This window comes from Theropithecus gelada, chromosome 14 (genome assembly GCF_003255815.1).
Source record: "Theropithecus gelada isolate Dixy chromosome 14, Tgel_1.0, whole genome shotgun sequence".
NCBI lineage: Eukaryota > Metazoa > Chordata > Mammalia > Primates > Cercopithecidae > Theropithecus > Theropithecus gelada.
In genome coordinates this window covers 119,686,320-119,707,441 of record NC_037682.1, presented here as the reverse complement: position 1 = coordinate 119,707,441, position 21,122 = coordinate 119,686,320, and the positions used below count along the sequence as shown (strand labels likewise).

The 21,122-nt window shown below is 42.9% G+C and overlaps 1 protein-coding gene across 4 annotated transcripts in view; it reads left to right on the top strand.

Annotated features, from left to right (window-relative positions):
* Nucleotides 1–21,122, top strand: part of ETS1 (ETS proto-oncogene 1, transcription factor) — a 127,846-nt gene that overhangs the window by 82,781 nt on the left and 23,943 nt on the right. For 3 of the 4 annotated variants that reach the window (XM_025357387.1, XM_025357388.1, XM_025357389.1), the window contains 4 exons: nucleotides 13,257–13,376; nucleotides 14,344–14,544; nucleotides 17,721–17,798; nucleotides 18,787–19,035. The exons of the other annotated variant lie outside the window; for it this stretch is intronic. In XM_025357387.1, the coding sequence (XP_025213172.1) occupies nucleotides 13,257–13,376; nucleotides 14,344–14,544; nucleotides 17,721–17,798; nucleotides 18,787–19,035 (648 nt within the window). The remainder of the gene's footprint in view (nucleotides 1–13,256; nucleotides 13,377–14,343; nucleotides 14,545–17,720; nucleotides 17,799–18,786; nucleotides 19,036–21,122) is intronic. 4 annotated transcript variants of the gene reach the window in all.

Below are 21,122 nucleotides of genomic sequence, written 5' to 3'. Positions count from 1 at the left end.
GAGAAGGGAATATTTAGTCTGTTGGGAGCAGGGGATAAGGGAGGAGTCAAGGAAGCAGTGTTTGAATGATGTGCCGTATCAGGTCAGGTGACCTATGCACCCACTTAGATCTTCGCAGTTTGGTATATTTTAGATGGTCAAATACTTCATCTGAATTTCAGTCTCCGCCATTTGCATAGCATGAAAGATGTACGAGTATGTTTGCTTGTTACGGGCTTGTGCACATTATCTGTTGTCCCAGTAGTTCAAGTTTATGAGAGTACCCTGCAGATGGTCTGGACCCTGAGCATCTTGACACACTTCTGAAGTTGATGAAGAGCATGTGGGGCTGGGGAAGGAACATGATGCATCCCTTTTAACCATTTCTTGGCTCCTAGGGTTCCTTGGCCCTAGCAGTATCCAGCATGTGCCTGCTCTGTGCTTAAAATTTTAAGTTATAAAACATTTAAGTATTTGCTACTAGTTCCCTCCCAATGGGTTGACGTTATCTGAGATATTGTCAGTAAAATATCTCAAGCTATTTAAAGGAAAAAGAGGAAAAAAATCTTACTTAGATTTTTATATCTCCTTACATATTGGTTTTCCAGGAACAAGGTGGGGAGTTAGTGACAGGAACTTGAGGCATGAGTGGAAATCTGAAGTTACTGCTCAGGGGATCTCTTTGTTGAGCCCTGAATTTCTTGCCTCTGGAAGATTCCAGCTTTACACTTGGGATTCTTAAGGTTATAAGGTTGGACAGGATCCAGGGGTTGCAGTTGCTTACTGTTGGTTGCCCATTAACCTAAGGGCTAAGGGCTGTCGGTGGAAACTCACAATGAAGGCATGCAGGAGGAGATGCCTGCGGGGGCTCACGGCTGTGCCTTCCTCCCGGTGCCTTCCTCCCGGGTCCAGGCTCTCCGCATATTCAGTTTGGTGTCTATCACAGGCTAATCTATTGGTGGCTCTTTTTAGTAAGCCTGTAGGAGGATTAAGGATACAAGTAACACAGTTTGGGAGGGATTAAAATTGATTATCTCTCCAAAGCCATGTTAGAGCAAAAGGTGAAATTCCAGAAAATAGAGATACCCTCAAAAAGAGACTGAAATAAAGGGAAGGAGAGATTGTCCCTGAGATGTAATGCGCACATATCTGTGAATTTCAGCTCTTGGCCTCTTTATTTGTCTCCAAAGAAATGAGGAGGGAACTTTCCCAGGGAAAAGCTCCTTTATAGTGCTCCTAAACATGTATAATTAACAGACCTAATCAGACTGTTGTTTCAGAAACCATACAGTTGACCTCCATCGATTAGTTATTTTTTTCCTTGGCATTCCCACCTTCCTGCAACCTCTGTAAAGAAAGGCCTTAATTGCTTTGGGCTGGGCAGAGCAGCAGTTACTTTTCTCATCTCTCCCTTCTCAGCAGTGGCTGTATTTTAGCAGAAGGCAAGCAAACTTAAGAGAACCTTTAGGCTAAGAAGCAACTATGCAAGGAAAAAAGAAGCCCATTTCTAAGCAGGCAGCCTTCTTGGTGACCTCATCTTCCTCCCAACTTGGGTCCAGTTGGAGCTGTGCATACAGGGCAGACTTCCAGTTCCTCCTGTCTGGGACTAACAGTGGCAGATATAAATAGACCAAGACTTTGTCTATAGCCATTGTTCTCTAACTGCCCATTGTTTCTGGAAGCAAAGCAATGCTGTGGCTGCAGCTCTCTCTCTCTTACTCTCTCTCTCTTTCTCTCCACCCCAACCTCTTTCTCTGTCTGTTTTTCTCTCACTGTGCAGGGGTCTGAATTCCAGCTCAGCCATTTGCACTATCAGCCACCTTTGCACTTGCCTGATGCATAGAAACTCAAGGGAAGAACTGGCTCCACAACTGGTAGACCAACTGAATATTGTAACCTCATATTTTGATTCCAGTAATGCTTTTGTCTGAGTCTTTCCATGATATATTTGTGGTCAAGACAAAGCTATGTGGATCTAATGATAGTAAAGTCAGGAGGATTTGTAACTGGTTGAGCAACTATACCCAACGGGTCTTGATTAATGTGTCAGTGTCAGAGTAATGCACAGCATCTGACATTATGTTATGGGGATCAGTACTTGCTGGTTGCCTTTTCAACATTTTTATTAGGGGCTTAGAATAGAGAAAGATGCAGAAAGCACACTTAGTGCATTGCAGATGGTGCAAAGCTGAGAGTGACAGCTAATAGGATGAGCACAGATTCAAGATATAAAAAAGTTCTTAGAAACATGGATTGAAACAAAGCGAAGTTAATATGGGTAAATATGAAGCCCTCTCGTGAAGTTAATGAAATTCAGTCAATAGGTACAGAACTGGTTCAGTATCAGTTTCTATGGAGAGGTCCTGGCAATGTCCTTTGAGTGGCTTTTGTAGTTAGGCTGTTAGATCAGTGTTGTCTTAGTCTGCACCAATCAAAGCTTATGGAGTAAGATGATCATCTCATTGTTCCTATTTAACTTCTGAGAAGCATGATGTTCACCTATGAATGCTTATGATGCTCTTCAGGAATGTAGGCTAAGAGGAATGCTTCTAGGTGGAGCGAGGGGAGTGGCCAAAAACCATGCCAACATGAATGGTTGAAGCAATCAAGGAGTTTGGAAACATGGATGGAAGTGACGATAGGAGGAAGAAAGCAGGGGAAAAGCTTCCCGAGGAGGACAGATTCGCTTTGTGCTGCTGATCTCTCAACCGCAGAACAAGGGCCGATTGATAGAACTCATAAGAAGGCAGATTTAAACTCATTGTGTCTAATCATTTTGAAATAATCATTTTGGCTTCTAAGTGAAATTATATAGCTCAAAAAGGATGGGGCAACCAAATGTCTTAAGTGAGAAGACTTCTGGGGAAGTATAGTGGTCGTTTTTCAGGTCCTGCCCTGACTCTGATGACCATTCATCATCAAGTACTCCTCTATGGATCTGGAAGTTGGGACAGGGTGTGCACGCATACTGTGTTGCTTCAGTGCCTGTGGCTGCCGTATTGAGAATCCTTGTCTGCTGTACTGGGAAAATGGACTTGCATATTCTTATTTTTCATTGTGGTTTCCCTAGGTTGAAGACAGACAGTTGTACTGTGTGAATGTGTATGAGTATGCTTTTTCCTTCTCTGTCCAGATTTATTTATTAAAAGAAAAACACATCTGCATAAAAAAGCCTTAGAACGCAGGAAGAATGTCCACTTTGTTTTTCTTTCTGTAGCACCAAGACATGTGGGGTTTCAGCTTCCTCTAAGAAGTTTTTGAAGACTGGCTTTCATCTCAAACAAGACTTTTTCCCATTGGAAAAACGGTCCTTTTTTGGTTTAAAAATGTATTTATATAATGTATAAATAAATAAGAAAGTTGAGAGAGAATTTCCTTTCAAAATTGATGAAAAAATGTTGCTTTCTGAACATCATTAATTGGGAGTCAGTTGTTGCCTCTTCCCAGGCCATTGCCACTCTGCATTCTGTTTTCTTTATTCTGGTTTACAATTTTCCAATATTCCCTTTCTCTGCTTCCTCCTTTCTTTCCCTCTCTCCTCCCTTCTTGGCCAGCTCTCCTCCTCTCTCTGCACCCAGCTCCAGCCTTCTCCCTTGGCGGCTACCCGCATGGCCACTGCACCGCCTTCCCAGCCCCCGTTCCTCCTTCCTTTCTCAAAGCCTTTCTTCCTTCTGCCCTTCCCCGGCTAGCTTTGAACGCCTGAAGCCCTCACTGGAAGAGGCCTGTCTCTGTGTTTGTTTCCTGCGTGGGAGGGAGAGGCAGGCCTTGAGAAAACAGTTCAAAAGTGCAGAAAAACTTTACCTCTTCCAGCCTAAATAAACGGGCTCTACTCCATTTGTTTGCCCAGATTTTTCCCTTGCCCATGGAGAAAACTCCTCATCGTACACCTTGCCCAGTCTGGCCTTCTTGGTGATTCTCAGCACCACTCTCCCGATGCCTGTTTTGCCCCCTGACCAAGTGCCAAGTGGGCCCCGACCCGAGGTTTGACCGGGCCAGTTCTGGGTAGGATGTGCAGTGGAGCCTGCTGTCGGCAGAGAGTCTCAGGGATTGAGGTTCCTCCCTGCTCCACAAAGAGCTTGTTCTGTAAATGAAAATGTTGGAGAAAATGAAAAAATAAATGTTACCATGCCCCATCATTTTTGCCTCATTTGCTTTTAATTCTGTGAATAGGTGCAGGGAGAAAACATCTGGCTTTAGTGTCTGAAGATGTGGGATTGAGTCCTTGTGTTCTCACTTTACTGGCTTGACAATCTTCGTTAAGTCACCTAAGAAACCTTTGTGAGCTTCGATTTCCTCACCTACCTACATGATAAAGATAATACTACATGTGCTTGTTTTGAAAAATCATACGAGAATATTCAAGAAAACACTTTCTAAAAGGTATAGTTCTATTCAAATAGTAGGAATGATAATTATAGGTGGGAGTTAAGTGAAATTAAAATCAATTGGTTAGCCCAATTCACCAGCATCTGCAAGATCTCAGAGGATGAGGCCTCAAAGGCCGTTATGTAAACCAGAAGTAGTGGAAGCTGGGATTATAGCAAGATGCAGCTGTCAGACATTCTCCATTGTCTTCCCGGGTGGGGTTATCGTACGTCACGTTGGTACCAAAAGCCTTATGATCCCGTCATGAGAATTTTAGTGAAGGCAGGGGCAGGAGTTGTCTTCATCCAAAAGTGTAAGATGTGGGAAGAACCAATAGGATGCAATGTGGTTCTCTGCAAAGCCGTGGAGAAGAAAGGGCCCAACTCATTCTTTCCTCCTGAGTAATGTAGAGACCATGGCTCTGTGTTTTTCATGACAAAGAAGTCACACTGTTCTGGGACATTTAGGAACTGTAAAATATGTCATGTGGTGGGAGTCAAGTGTAATTATCTATGCAGGAAATGCTTTGAAACATGTGAAGTACTTTGTAAATGACTTGAAATGATCATTTAAGAAGCTTAAGTGATTCTTTAATGTACCCTATCGAGGTGGTCTTTGTACACAGGAATCATAATCTCAATAGCTAAAACTTCCTTTTAAATTGCTTGAGTGTCATTAATTTAGAGGCCCATAAATGACAGTTACAACGCAGCTTGGGTTTTGGCAGATTCCAAACACATAGAAAAGAGTTCTCAGCATAAAATTATACCTTCACTTTGTGCCATATTGATTCTAAGGTGGAACTCTTCGGATATTTTTACAACCAAAAGGCATCTTAGGTGCATTGGATTCATGTAGTTCTGAAGTGTCATGGCAAACATATTTTAGATGCTGATTGTTGCAAGAAGTATTTTCCCCTTAGCAGACTGGAGGATGCAGAATAGGTAAGAAATTAGTCTATTCTGTTAGAAAAAAAAAATGCAGTTTCAGGGGATGTCAGTTTCCATTTATATCTCAGAATCTGAGTTTTGCATTTGTTTTTCTTATTTTCTCAGTCGCTTGTTTGTACCTGGAGAAATTGCCAGATTCCTTTTTGATGCTTCCTCCTTTCTTTCCCTCTCTCCTCCCTTCTTGGCCAGCTCTCCTCCTCTCTCTGCACCCAGCTCCAGCCTTCTCCCTTGGCGGCTACCCGCATGGCCACTGCACCGCCTTCCCAGCATTGGGAAATAAAATCTTTTTTTTTAAGTCTATATTTTATAAGATGCTTTTCAGTATAATCAAGTAGCCAATGATTTGTTGAGCACCTACTATGTCTTAAGCTTTGGCATTTTCACATACAGTCCACTTAATCCTCACAGCATGGTGGGTAGAACATCCTAGAGAATGAAAGCGAGCTTCATCTGAGGGGCTTTGAGACCTGGTTTATGTACCTTCACTTGCCAGGCTGCTAGAGAAAAACACATATTTAGAAGCCTTTCCAGCAGGACACATTCATTCATGTATTTCCTATTTTAGGCCAATTGCCCAATGTTTAGGGTGGGAGATTTGAACTAGTCTAAGGAAAGAGCGAGAAAATTTAGCTACAGGACCCAGGGGGCAGTTCTGCTTTCTGGCTCGGATCCTGGAACGGAAGAGCCTCTCTGGGTTTCCCTGAACACCTGGAATTGATTTGGGTTTTGCTCTGACTTCGAAACGTTTGCTGAGGTGGAGGATGGTGGAGGAGGTAGGAAAGAAATAAATCCAGTGATTAAAAATAGCTTGTGCATGTCAGGTGCCTGAACGAATTTGGGAACATGCCTGCAATCCCTTTTGTCTGGCAGGTCTGAACTCCGGCGCTGCCGAATTACAACTGCTTTCATTTGTTTTTCCTGCTTCCCTACCATGTAATGGTCAAGGGCTCATTGGAACCATGTGTGAGCCTGGTGAGTCACCAAATCCTCAGGACTTCAGTGGTAATAATGTGTTAAAACTCCTTTTGGGGGATGGGGCAGGAGGTGGATGAAGGGAAGAGGGAGAAGTCTGAGGTCACTTCCTACAGATGTTCAGTGCGCTGAGCCCTCTCTACAGGCTTCTTTCTCAGGCCTGGCTGCAGGACCTGAAACCAGCTTCTCCATGCAATTTGGAGCTGCCTTGCAGGAGACCATCTCTTTTGTCTTAGGGCAGCTTCCCTCTGCGGAGAGGCATCTCCTCAGAGTTGGCACGTTGTACCCAAAGAGCGTGCTTTCCCTAGCGGCTGTGTGCATTGGCAGCAAACTGAGATACTGTAACTTGAGACTGGCTTGCATTTTTGGTCAATCAGGTCACTGGAGGGTGAATTGGGGATTTTCTATGCAGCTTCTTCTCCCGTCTTTGCAGTGGTTTTTATTGGCTGGTGACTTCGAAAGGGTTAGGTATTAAAAGAAGGTCAGAAACCCAGTTGTATGTTTCCTAACTCATATGAGTCTGTTCCAGGTCCCATTGGTATACTATTGTTTGGGACAATAATAGACGGTTTGGTTGGGATGGGTGGCCTCAGCATGGGCACTGAGTCATTTATTGCTTTGCTCTTGCTGGAACCAAGAGTCCTGCATTTCCCCCATTGTGTTGTCACATCATTGGGTTTATGAAAATATAGCCAAGGGGCTGAGGAGGGACATTTGTCTCCCTTCTTTGCATTAACCTTAACCAGAAACTTTGTGGATTATAGCACCTCCCTGAGCTAGAAGTCCTGCCTGCCTGGTTTCTAGTGCCTCTCACAGGAATCGCTTACCACTCCCTTCTACTCTACTTCCACCCCATATTTATATGAATGAGAGAGGGCAGTAGAGACTGTCTTTGAGATTCCTTTGCACATTATTCTGAGATCATTAGCTTCTTTATCAGGAGAGTCCTCTTGGAGACCAATGACCACTTTCCAGGGGTCATCAACTTGAGAAGCAGAGCTATCCGTCAGTGTGGCTACAGCCATTTCTCTATTTGTATTAGTCTGAAGGGGTAAAGGTGCCTTATCTCCTACACTGGGACTTCTTGGCAGTTCGGCAATGGTCTTACCTTTCACACTGCCCTTTTGTGCTGACCAGAACTCCCAGCCTTTTTATTTTATTTTTTGCACACTTTAGTTACAGTTGTAAATTCATGAGGATGTTGACCATTAAGATGAACTATCACTGCAGCCTTCTGCTTGTAGGAAGTGGAAGTCCATAGAACTGGCTTACCATCTTGATTTGAAATCATCTCTCTGTGATCTAACATGATCTGACTTTCCAGATCATGACAGTGTTGCTTTGAAAGAAGTTCTGTGGTTCAAATGGGCCAATGCATGAAATATAGACCTAGATTTAAGTACGAGAGAAAGTAACTTGAAGCCTTTTTTTCCCTTTCCTTGAGTTTATTTGCCTTTTATTGAACTTTAACTGTATGATCTCCCTTTATCTAAAAAATATCCTTGTGACAATGAAATATTTGTGGGTGAAATGACTTGTCTGGGATTAGGTGTATAATTCTTCTGCGTGTGTGTATGTGTGTACATGTGTGTGGAAGATGAAATAAAAACGGGTAGTATTGATAAATGTTGAGTAGAGTTTCTCTCTACTTTTATGTATGTTTGAAAATTGCCAAATAAAAAATGTAAAACTCTATGAGGGATATAGACACCACCTATGAACAGACCTCTTTTAAAAGTGAATTGAGTAAGTGACTTATCCAGTGTGTCTACACTAATGGTGTAAGTGAAATCTGAACCCATGGATTTTGATCAACAAGTTGTCAACAGTGCATGCCCTCTTCTCTCTTTTTTCTTTGTCTTTAGAATCCTATCTTTCAATTTGGAGAACTGTTCTTTTATCCTCTCCATGTGGACCAGAAGGTTTATTCTTGGTTTACTTTTGCTTTAAAAAATGTATTTCAGTAAGCCTCTATGTAACAAATTAAACTTCTGTTATATGCAAAGTTGCCCATTAGGTTGAGTCAGGGTTACACATAAACAGAGAAGGAAGCCAGGTTGTCACTTAACCCATTTGCTGCATATGGAAGGAAGCTTCACTTGACTGAGTGCCAGGAAAGGAAAAGATTATAGTTGATTCTGTAAATGGCTGTTAATTATGTTCTTACGGGGCTAGCTGTATGAAACCCTGGGTTTCTTGGAATGGTTTTAAGTTTTTAATCACTCCTAAAATCTTTTAAAGTAAGAAAGGAAAAGTCCCATTTGTTTCTTTCTCAGCTCTGAAAATGTTGGTTTTCCTGGATATCTGATCCATTTCTGTTTGCAGTGGAATGGAGAGAAAGGCCCTGAACTTTAAGAGTTAGAAGAGTGGCTTCTAGCCACTCTTCTAGGTAGTCCCTCATGGCCTTGTGACTTTAGGTCAAGCTCTTGATCTCTCAGGGCCTTGATTTCTTCATATGTGAAATGGGGACCTTGTGATACCTTTCCAGGCCCCTCAGCAGTTTTATGTTTAGAGGATATTTTGGAGTAGTGTCTGTAAAGAGTCTTGGCAAACTGTAAAGCATTTCTCAGGTATAAGGCATATTACTTACTCTTGGTATTTCTTTCATGCTGCTATTGAGTGTGACCATACCCAGCACACATGACTGGTATCATAATCTGATGGGGTTGGGCCCAGTTCAATGGTCATGCAAAACTGGGACATGCACCTTGGATTTCTTGTCCTTGGCTGTATCCCTCATCTCCTAACCCTAGGATCCCAGATGCTCCAGTCTTCCCATGATCATTGATTGAGAATGGTGAGAGAATAAACTTGTGAGGTCAGTAAGGCCAGATGTCTTGAACTTCTTGCGGAACAAAAGCCACCTAGTGTTTAGATTCTGTGTACCATTGTTGGTAAGAGCCATTCAGTTTCAAATAACTGAAAAGAATGGTATGAAAAGACACATGAAACACCCTGGAAGGGTTCTTGGAAACTGAACAGCTCTTAACTTTGAGTTACATGTAAGTGAATGGAAACCCTTGTTTTACATTTCACTTGAAACATCTATGAGGTGGTTCAGGGTTAGGCCACAATGAAAAATGAGCAGATGTTTCCCCGCATTCAAAATGCCACTAGCTTATTCTTCTGCAGATTCGGGGAAAGCTACCTGCTCACTTCTGTCTAAATACTGTGCAATATTGTAATGGTTATTTAATCACCAGCTGCTGCACAACTGTCCTTTCAGAGGTCTAGGGGAACTCCTATAAATATTAACTGAAATTTGGGGTCCCAAGGAATAATCAGTGGGCAAGAAATCTAATCTAATTGCAATATATTTATGTCCTCATTTTCCAGTGTGTTTAGAATCTCCACTGTGTTGGCATAGTGTTTCTCCAGGGCAGATTCTCAGCGTTTTGAAGCAAATATGTTATTTGAATTTAAGATATTATAATTATTAGCACAAAGGAGATTTCAGTATTTTTCCATAAAATATAATTAGTTAATGTCTGTGGAGGTATTGATTAACTTCCAGACACTGATTCTAAAATTAGAAATATTTTGTACCTAATGTAAAAATATTATAATAGGTAATGAAGTAAAGTATTTTAAGAGTAAAGAGGTATCTGCTTAGGCTAAGTCACGTCAGATTTTCCACCTGTGTAGTGATGTTGTTATTGTTTTTGATGAGTATAATCAACAGAACTGCTACAATCTGCAGACAACATAAAGGGAATTTTTGAATTAGTATTTTCTATGATGGGTTTATTTTCTATTTAATATACACTTTTGAACATGATCAGTCATCATTTAAGTGCAATGCTCACACAACTGAAAAAGACAATCTTTGCCAACTGTTCACTTACTTATAGAGGGGAGTTTTACTTTTTTTTTTTTTTTAAACTACAATTCCACACTTTATAGGATAAAGTTCTGACTTTTATATCTAAATCCTTTGACTCCAAGGACAATGCTGTGTCTTCTCTGGAGCTGATCAAGTCCAAATGCATGTGTCCTAAGTGGACAGGGATGGTTTCCCTCAGCTGGAATGTGAGCCCTTTTTTTCAGAGATCTAGCACTTGAGTCTCACAGCCAGAGGGGCAGAGCCAGGCACCTCTGACGGGGCCCCAACAGCACGTGGACTGGGCTTGTGGAGGTGGCATTGAGGTGGAAAGGCAAAAGTAATTCTAGCTGCTTTCCTGGGAGAGAACAAGCGAGAACCCAGAAATGCCTGCCCCCTGACAGGAAGCAGAAACCTACGTGGAGAATTGTCAGCTCAGCAGTCCTGTCCAGACCGCACTGTCAGGGCATGTGGAGTTATGGGAGCCAGAATCAAGGAGCTTCTTTTTCAGGCTTTCTGCTGTCATCCTTGGCTGTCACTTCACACTGGCATCCCACTGTCCTAGCTTTCATGTTGAGAAGATTCTGGGGGCCTCCTAGTCAGTCTCATCCGTCAGTTCCCGTTGCAGCAGAACCACTGCTTGTCCATTTGGCCTGACCTGTATTTTCCACATGTGTTGTCCTGGCCAATTTCCGCCATCAGTAAGGTCCTTTTCATCAAGTCATAAATCTAATGGAGGGAACAAACACGCACAACAAAACCCACACAGTTCAAGTTCATGAATTCGTGTTGGATGGGGGTGAAGGGAGGAAAGTTGCTTCAAATTTGGAAAAATTTAATTCACTCAACATTTGTTGATTGACTCGTGTGTGTAGCCGTGTGCTGGGAGCTGAGGCGGCCACAGTTGTTTCTTCTCTCAGAAGCGATACTCCCTGGTGAACTGGAGAGCCCTTTTCTGTAAAGTAAAACTGATTTCTACTCTAAGGGAAGACATTTCTGGACCTGCCGCTTAGCTGTTCTTGGAGGTGTAGAGTGGGGATGGATGGGGAGCAGCCATGAGTTTCTTAGTGACTCATTTGATGATTACTCCGTTGTGTGACGGGCTGGATGTTATGTGATCAACACTCTGTCCCCTCCCCCAATTTCTTCCCCCTAACAATCTGGGATTTTCCATCATTCTGTCAACCTTTCTGGAGACATGTTGATTTTTTCCACTAGATTTTTTTGGGCATGTCCAGGGCAACCCAAACTCACCGCTCCCTGGAACTTCAGATTCCTCATCATTGGCAAGGCCTGGAAGAGCAGCTGGGGAGCCCTTCTGTTCTTCCAGGGCACAGCCTGGACTCTAGCAGTTTCCTGACAGCATCGCTAAAAGCAACCAGGAGAGAAAGTACCTCCTTTCCTTCTTTTATGCAGTGTAATTTCCACTTAGTTCGACATTCAGAGGCAATATGTTTGCTCCTTTTTTCGGAAATTTATCCTATGTTTTAATTTCATTCAGCCCATAACACATTCTTTATGTCCAGGGAATGTTTTTTAACCAACCAAAGTTTAGAAACAGCCAGTTGAAGAATTTCTGCAGTAGCCTTGCCTGGAACTTAGTCACTTTATAAGTCAGTTTCATGGGATACACTGAAGATTCAGGTTTCTAGAAATCACTTCGGTAAAGTGTATCACTGTCAAAAGGTGACAGGAAAGCTAATGGGGATTCTCAGCTCATGTCTTTGCTTATTCACTTTTTGTGGGAAATTGTGCCTGAGGTGAATTCAGAAGATGTTTAAGTTCAGCTATATTTATGTACCATCACCGTGAACATGGTCCGCAAATACAGGAGGATCTGGATGGACATAGCAGAGATTAAGGTGCATGTGGGTATAGCAAATGATGATACATTTGCAAATCTGCAGGCTGTAATGCCTCACTCTTCTTCACTACTGACACTAACCAAGCTTTATAGATTTTTCATCCTGTATGCACTTCAAATTGGCTCACTTATGTTGTCTGCCTTGCCACTTTTGTAGTCAAAGCCACCATCGTCTCTCACCAGGACTGATGTAGTAACTTTCTAAAATGTCTTGCTCATCCATTCATACTGCCCTCCTAAACCACTCTTTACAGAACAGGTAAGGGGATCTTAAAACAAAATGATCTTTTTTTTAGTTGATGCTGATGTCACTGCTCTGAGGACTACACTTTGAGAACCACTGATCTGGAGTATTCTCTTCTTCCTAAATTCTCATGCATCCTTTGCATCTCAGGTCAAATGTCTCTCTTCTAAGGGAGGCCTTTCCTGTTTCCCTCAGACATCCAGGAATTCCTGTTGCACATTAACATTGCATCATGTACTTCTTCTTTGAAGCCCTTATTGACATTGTATTTGAAAACTTAACTGTATAAATAGATTTGTAGTGGCTGAATCTACTGCAAGAATCAGAGAGCTAGCTCCTGTGGAGACTATTTCTGTATTGTTCATTGTTGTTTCTTTGACTCCTTGCACAAAGCAAGTGCTAGATAACCATTTGTTGAATGAATGAATGAATATTGTTATTTCCTTTTCATAGGTAACTTAAAGCATGTGATAATGTTAATATTCTCGGTAAATGTGAAAGACAAGCAGGGACTGTGTATAAATTAGTAGAGGTGTTCAGGAAGAGTAAACATATTTGTTTGTCAGTGATGCAGGACACTTTAGGCCTAGCACAATGTAGAAAGCCCCTTAAATTTTGCCTGCTCATGCCAGCACAGAGGCTCATGCCTATAATTCCAGCACTTTGGGAGGCTGAGACAGGTGGATCACCTGAGATCAGGAGCTTGAGACCAGACTGGCCAACATGGTGAAACCCCGTCTCTCTAAACATACAAAAACTAGCCGGGTGTGGTGGCACATGCCTGTAGTCCCAATTACTCGGGATGCTGAGGCAGGAGAATGGCTTGAACCCAGGAGGCAGAGGTTGCAGTGAGCTGAGGTCACGCCACTGCACTCCAGCCTGGGCAACAGAGCGAGACTCCGTCTCAAAAAAAAAAGAAAAAATGTCCTGCTGTGGTGCTCTGGTGAGGATGCTAGCACAGTTGTTTCTCAGCTTGCCTTCTTACAGCCCATTTGTGATGTTTTATGAGTGGTTCATTACCTATGTAATTTTTGTTATTCATATGCAATTTTTTTCCTGCAGATATGGAATGTGCAGATGTCCCACTATTAACTCCGAGCAGCAAAGAAATGATGTCTCAAGCATTAAAAGCTACTTTCAGTGGTTTCACTAAAGAACAGCAACGACTGGGGATCCCCAAAGGTATGATTTTGTAGTTGGAAAAAGAGTGATTGCGGTCAGACCCTTTGGGAAGACTCATTTTCTCACCTGGAATGTGTGAGGCAGACGTTACACTAAACACATGGGAGTCAGCAGCTATGGGCCACGGCTGCCATCTGTTAGGGCAATCATGACACACATACTGAGGCTGCCCCATCTCCTGGGCTTGTCCCTGCCATCTTGGTATGAGGACAGTGGTCCTCAAACTTGCCTGCTTACTAAAATCACTTCTGGATCTCTTGGAGCAGCTCTGACGTTGGGCAGTACACCTGCTGTCATCTGAACGTCTAAGCGTCATTGGCTGGTAGAGCCAGGTTAAACGTCAGGTCATGTATGAAGATTGCATGTTATCAGTATTACAGTGCTACTCAAGGCATGGCTTACCATAAGTACAGACTTTGCAGAGTATCTGGTATAATACAGGCACCTAATAATGTTATTACCAAGTGCCATTTGAATGACTTACTACTACTAATTGCTACAATTATTACCACTATAATTGGCTAAGATAAAAAATAATTGAGAATAATAGTCTCAAGTATATTATAAGTTAAGAGCAGGGAGAGGCATGAGCAATCTCTTGTTATTATTGCTATTAAAGAAGCCATTTGTTCTCTTGTTCAGGGCTTTAAAAAAGTCCAATGGGAATACGGCAGTGAAAGAGGAGATTCATGGAAATCTTTGCCTGCAAGGGCAGAGAATACTCACGTGGTACTTTTTGGCTGGCAGTAGTGACCTCCGAGCTGGTGAAATAGAGAAGGCAGAGATGTTGAATGTGGAGGGGAGGGTTATGGAAGGCACTCGATGTGCAGGCTAGGCTGGTGCTTCCTCATTCGATGAATAAAGATAGCATTCTCAGCTAAGTTCAGCTCCTTCAGTGTCCTCTCTAAGGCTTGGATAGGAGTGAAAAGCCTGACCTGCTGGATCTTCATCTGACCTCTTTCCTCAGACCCCCGGCAGTGGACAGAAACCCATGTTCGGGACTGGGTGATGTGGGCTGTGAATGAATTCAGCCTGAAAGGTGTAGACTTCCAGAAGTTCTGTATGAACGGAGCAGCCCTCTGCGCCCTGGGTAAAGACTGCTTTCTCGAGCTGGCCCCAGACTTTGTTGGGGACATCTTATGGGAACATCTAGAGATCCTGCAGAAAGGTAAATATGTGGAAACAGGGAGAGGTGGAGGTTATGTGGGGTTGCTGTGAGAGTAGGTAGGGGACTCAGCCAATGGTGGGACGTCGATGCCTTTCTCTGTGGGCGGCCTATTGTAGGACGTATGTGGGGACGTGCCTGGTACACTGCTCAGCATATAGCAGGTACTCTTAGATGAGTGTTAATTTCTTTTTCTTCTACATATTGGGGGTCCAGATATTAATCTTCTGCAAGATTGTACCTCTGAAGCTTCTTGGATTGCAACATTCTAATCCAGGTCCTTATCTCAAACCTGTGCCCTGTTTGAACAAGCAGTGCCCACAGCCAACCCAAGAATAGTTTGTGTGTGTGTGTGTGTGTGTGTGTGTGTATTCTTCTGCAATCTTAATACATACTGCCTTGATGCATGGCCACATAATACCTGATCACATCCCAGGAAAGCTTAGCTTCTGAGAGCATATTAATAAGACAGATTTCTCTGCCCACTAACTGGATTGGAATTGCAGTAGTGCTTCATACCTTTTACATCTGGAGCAGGAACTGGGGTTATATCAGGACGCTGTGTTGCAACCTTGTAATGACATGGCCTCCCCTAACAGCCTCTTCCAACCTTTTTGGACCAAGTGACTCATGTACCACAGTCCTGGCTGAGTATAGAAACAGCAGCAGGCGGCAAACTTGGGTGTTTTTGCGCTTATTTTTCTGATTTTTTCTTAAAATAAATTGCAGTTACCAGCAGTCAGCAGTGCCCTCCAGCTGACTGTAAGCCTAGAAGCCCATTGCCCTCTCTAACCCAGGCCCACCCTTTCCCTGTGGTCACCAGCTCTAACTCTTGGCACAGACGCTGGGGGAGGGGAGCAAAACTCAGGATTAGCACTTTTACCCCACATAATACCTTCCTTTGTTTAAGAATATATTCCACTCTACAGTGCTCAAGAGAGACCCAGACTAGATTTCTCTGTGCTCAAAAGTGTTATCTTTGTTCCTTCTCTTCACCTTCTGTTAAAAAATAAGACATAAAGGAACACAGGAAAGAACTAGGTGAGTCTCTCTGTGGCTGCTTTTACCGAGGGTGGCAGGCAGTTGCACAGGCTTCCCCAAAGCACTGGCGTGTTCTCCGTGCACAGACACCCACCCATAGGTGTTGACATAAGCAGCCTGTTTATAGAGGGAAACGATATGGCAGGCTCCTAACAGATCTGATTGGACTGTTGACTTCTAAACACAATAGCAGATTCCATCAGACTGTGTAACCCAATATATTCTACTAAGAGGCTGTTTTCCTCCATTTATCACAGTGGAGCTGCCAGGTGTTTTGGGCTATCTAAGCCTGTCTCTGATCGTAGTTACAATTAATATCTCTATTGTGTCTCCTTGTTTCCAAAGTACTTTCAAATACATTTTCTCTTTGGATTATCAAAATCACCGTGTGAGATAGTCAGGACAAGTCCTATTATTGTCCTTGTCTGTAAAATGAAGCTCAGGCTAGCAATGTCTTCAGTGTCACTCATCTCCTTAAACTTCATTTTATTTCAACTTTCAATACATGTTTATTTTATTTTATTTATTTATTTTTTGAGACAGAGTCTCGCTCTGTCACCAGGCTGGAGTGCAGTCACGCGATCTCAGCTCACTGCAACCTGCGCCTCCCGGGTTCAAGCGATTCTCCTGCCTCACCCTCCTGAGTAGCTGGGACTACAGGTGTGTGCCACCACACCCAGCTAAGTTTTGTATTTTTAGTAGAGTTGGGGCTTCACCATGTTGGCCAGGATGGTCTTGATCTCTTGACCTCGTGATCTGCCCACCTTGGCCTCCCAAAACATTGGGATTACAGGCGTGAGCCACCATGCCTGGCCTCAATATATTTTTATTTAACTTAAAATTTAACATCCCATCCTGTGCTTTTTGTATAATAATGTGGACTCACAGGGGCCTTTTGGCCCCTAAGACTGGTTTAGCCTCGCTTAGGGTAAAGGAAGAATGTAAGAAAATTTAAGAGAATTAGGATATAAGTTAGTATGTTTGAGAGCAAAAGCCTTATCATCCCACCCAATATTCTGTTGAGAGAGGCAGAAAGAATTCTCCCTCTTCAGGTTCAGTTACTTGACGAGATGAGCATGATGTTTGTGCTGAGACTACAGCTTTTGTTCTGTAATTAAACTAAAGCAACACAGCACCAAAAAAACATAGCTGTTTGGGGTGGGGTGGAAGGCCAAAGGTACGGGGATGTTTCAATCTGATAAACTGCTAAAGCAAAGTTTAATCATTTTATCTCAACTGGGAACTGTTTTTTCTGTGCAGGCATAAACTTGTTTTCTCATCAGACTTTGCTCCTAACAAGCTATCAAATACCTGAGGAAAAACCCAAACCCATACTCTCTTAAGTCAGATTCTTATGGTGAAATATAATCAGACTACTCCATACAAGAATTGGAGGCCATGGCATTTGTTCCAGGGTAATTAGAGGATCCCAGGCTCACTGCAGTGTCGTGCAGAGCTTTCTGTCCGCAGGTGCACTTCGTCTCCCTTCCTCTCCTTTTCCTAGGGGAGTTGGCATCTGGGCAGGAGCTTGGTTGGATTGCTCTTCTCTCCCTTTACACAAGCCCAGTCACATTTCACCAAATGGAGTCACCTTACCAGTGTCCTGCTTCTTGTCTGGGCCTGAACTTGAAACCTGAGGGCAATGGGAAAAATACAAAACAAAAACCAGACATCTGTTAGAGGAAATGGAGAACATAAAATCTACTGCCTAAAGACTGCCGTATATTTTTGAAAAGTTTTGAAATTGACCAGTTTGGGGGGGTTGGGGATTGATCCTGCTAACCTGTGATGTACTCAAGCCTTTGGCTCTAGTGTGGTCGACATACACGCAGTGCGAATGCATTGAGAATGAATGCTGAATGCCTTCTCAGCCCTTAGAGATTACTCATGGATTCTCTTTCCAAGATACTAAATCCCATTTTGCAGCTACTGAAATAATAACTTTAGTCATATTTTTTTGATCTCATGTTTAGACAAGGTCACAGTCAGGATAGACTCAGATACCAACTCAGTTAATGAGTATACAGATTTCTTAGAAAAGGGGTTGAGATCATTGTGTCTTTGCATCCAAGATCCTTTTAGGCCAAGCATGACTTGAATATTGACCTCGTTGTTCATTCCCTATCTGTTCATTACAGAGGATGTGAAACCATATCAAGTTAATGGAGTCAACCCAACCTATCCAGAATCCCGCTATACCTCGGATTACTTCATTAGTAAGTTCATTTCTACTCCTTTATAGGAAACTAGGAAAAGACCCCTATCTCCATCGATCTCAGGCTCCTTCATAGTAATTCTATCAAAAATAATATCTTCTTAGATGTAGACTCTTCTTTGTTACTTTCTTTTATTATTTTCCACAAAGCACCAAGTTTCAACCTATATACATGTTTCATTAACCTACCAAGTTCCTACACACTAAGATCCCTCTCTGATACCTTCAACCTGAAAGTCATGCAGAGAGACTGCAACTGGACCCCCTAAACTTTTGTTCTGATTTGGTACTGTTCACTATGATGGCCAAAAGAAGGTTGGATTAGGAATTTGATCTTGGCCTTTGTTGTTTCCTTTTTACTAGTGGAGATGACAGCATTTCCTCTAAAATCCTTCTTTAAGAGTGTGCTATGCAGCTTCAAATTCTATTAGAGGAAATACAGCCTTCTCCTTTTTCGTGTAAGATACCCCACCATACTGAAGAGATAGCCTGAGGGAAAGAATGGCTGTAGGCCTGTTGCACTAATGTAAGCTCTGAGATATAGGACCATCTTATCTGATGGCTCTGCTTTTAAAGGGAATATTAAACAGGTTTTATTTTTTAATTTTATCTTTTTACGTGATTACAGTTTTTATTCCAGTAACACAATGATGTTAACTACCGTGTGTCAAGAGCTTATTGTGTGGGGAATGTTGTGGGCATTTTACCTCTATCCTCATTTCATCTTCATTGCAGTGCTCCGGGAAAGATCGCAATCTCCCCCATTTTATAGATGAGAATGTGAAGTCAGGAAGTCAATTATCTTGTCAAGGGCCATAGCTATTTAGTAGTGGACAAGGTTAAAAACCCAAGCCTTTCTGATTTAAAGTATTTTCCCTTTATTCTCTAAGGAGCTTGTTCCACATCATACGGCCTCTGTAGGCGGTGAAAAACTGCTTTTTTTAAGTACAAATCTCTCCTCTCTTTAATTGCAAACCCTTTGTTTCCAGGCTATGGTATCGAGCATGCCCAGTGTGTTCCACCATCCGAGTTCTCAGAGCCCAGCTTCATCACAGAGTCCTATCAGACGCTCCATCCCATCAGCTCGGAAGAGCTCCTCTCCCTCAAGTATGAGAACGACTACCCCTCAGTCATTCTCCGGGACCCTCTCCAGACAGACACCTTGCAGAACGACTACTTTGCTATCAAACAAGAAGTCGTCACCCCAGACAACATGTGCATGGGGAGAGCCAGTCGTGGTAGGTCATACTTCTTCTCTAAAAGCTCTTGGGTTTACAAGAGTTACCTGACTCTGTGCGTGTTTTCAGGTTCCATTTTTTTTTTCTCATTTATTAGACATGTAGATTCCTCAGTTTCAGCCTTCCCATCTTAGAGTGTCCAGATACTAAGAACTTTCCATCGTGGTGTTTTAGCCAAGTCCATTATCATGGCAAAGGCCATGGGGTCCACAGTGAAATCAGAATCAGGCAATCTAAGAAATTAAATGTCTTACTTGGGCAAAATGTTTCCCTCAGTTAATAACTCTGGTTGAATTTGGTCACTTTGAAAGGTATGCTCTATTTTCCTTGAGGAGGACATAATCAAATAAAAATGGTTCAAGTGACCACCCTGGAAAACCCTTGAGCTTAGCATGTGTCCTGGTGCTCCTCCCAGAGGACTCCTGGGTCTGACCGTAGATACTGGCTTGGTACCTGGAATGACCTCTGCTGGCCAGCCTGGGATCTTTAGCCTCCTGTGACTTTTTTGGTTTGGGAAGACACAAGATGGTTAACCAACGGTTTGTTTGGAACCAGTCATCAGCAGTGTGGTGAAAGTGTGTATTTAGCTAGAGGACCAGGGAAGGAGGTGGCCAGGGGTTTCCAAAAGAAGGTAGTTTTGTTAACATGAGTATTATAATAATGATAAAATGTTCACTGTCAGTGAAGAAAATGTTTCAAAATAGAGCTGGTTGTCATAGAGCAAAAAAGGTAAAATGCACCCAATCTTTAGGAACAGGACATAAATGCTCAGAGATACAACCTACCTAGTAAAGTGTCCAAATTGTTTTGTTTCTGAGAAAAATGCAGTCTATTGTAAGAAAGCGTTTGTCTATTTAGCAAGAGCTAGATGATTTCTAAAAAGGTGAAAAAGATGACTTTTCTGGTGGGTAAATGGGAAAGAATTATAAATGGGAAGAGGAACGGGAGAAAGCTGACAGGTGGGGCTTGGGTCGGATGGCAGGCTGGGGCTGGCCTATGAGTGATTTCTGCTCAGTGACTGACCATATGTGGTACCTACTGTGAGGCTCTTGGAGGAGAGCCCAGTGGCACCTTTACTTTGAAGAATCGTGGGTCCTGCACAGTGTCATCTTCTTCGAGTATTCAGGCTCACACTTCCTCCCAGCAGGCCTAGGGGTCACCAGCAAGCCCTGCAGAGGGAAAGTCCCTGCAAAATCAGAACCCCTAATCTTCCTTCTTAAGGCCCCAGGGTGTTTGTGTTTCAGACCGAAGGGGATGGGTGGGACCAGTCGGCCTTCCCCTTTCTGACTCTTTTTATTTTTGGGTGCGTGTCTATTTAAATACATACACATGAGTGTGTGTATATGTGTTTCTCTTTTATCAGGGGGGTCACAGTATTAAAACAACTTTCTTCCTTGTGGGACTTTCTGTACATCTACACGGTGAGGCCAAGCCTGTGGGTTTGGGCTCGGCCATGTTGTAACTTTGGGTAGATCTCCAGTCACATTGTTTTGAAATTGCATCTGGCTTTGCATTTGTGTAATTGTCTCTTTTCCCTCTCCTTTCCTTCGTTCTTGGTTTTGGTCCCCGCCACCCCTCCAACCCCAAACTAATGACTATGGACCAAAAGTGACCCTTACAAAGAGACATGAGGTATTTCTTTCTGGCTCCACTCTTCTTCCCTTCCTCCAAGTTCAGGCCACAAAAACTTGAGGGGAAGACCATTTTGTGCAGGGCTGTTTTCTGCGTGTTAGAAGTGCTGCAAACAGGGCCTATGCAAAGGGCCAATTGAGTCTGAGATGCTGTGATTGGTCTAGACCGAAAGCATTACTGTTAACCTATTGTTATTTATACAAATCATAGTACAGTATTCACAGGCTGCATTACAGCATACAGAGTGCTTCTATGCCCCACTTATGTGGGCCCTAAGGACTGTCTTTGTACGAGTCTGCTCAGTGGGTGGCTGGGTGCTGTCCCATCTTCTCTATTGAGTGCTCTGAGGTCTGTTCGGTGGAGTCAGATAGCTTTGGAAAGAGTTTGCCGAGGCCCTACTCAGAAAGTCTGGCTGGTGGACAGTTTAGAGAACACAGGTTTCCCTGCATGAGCAC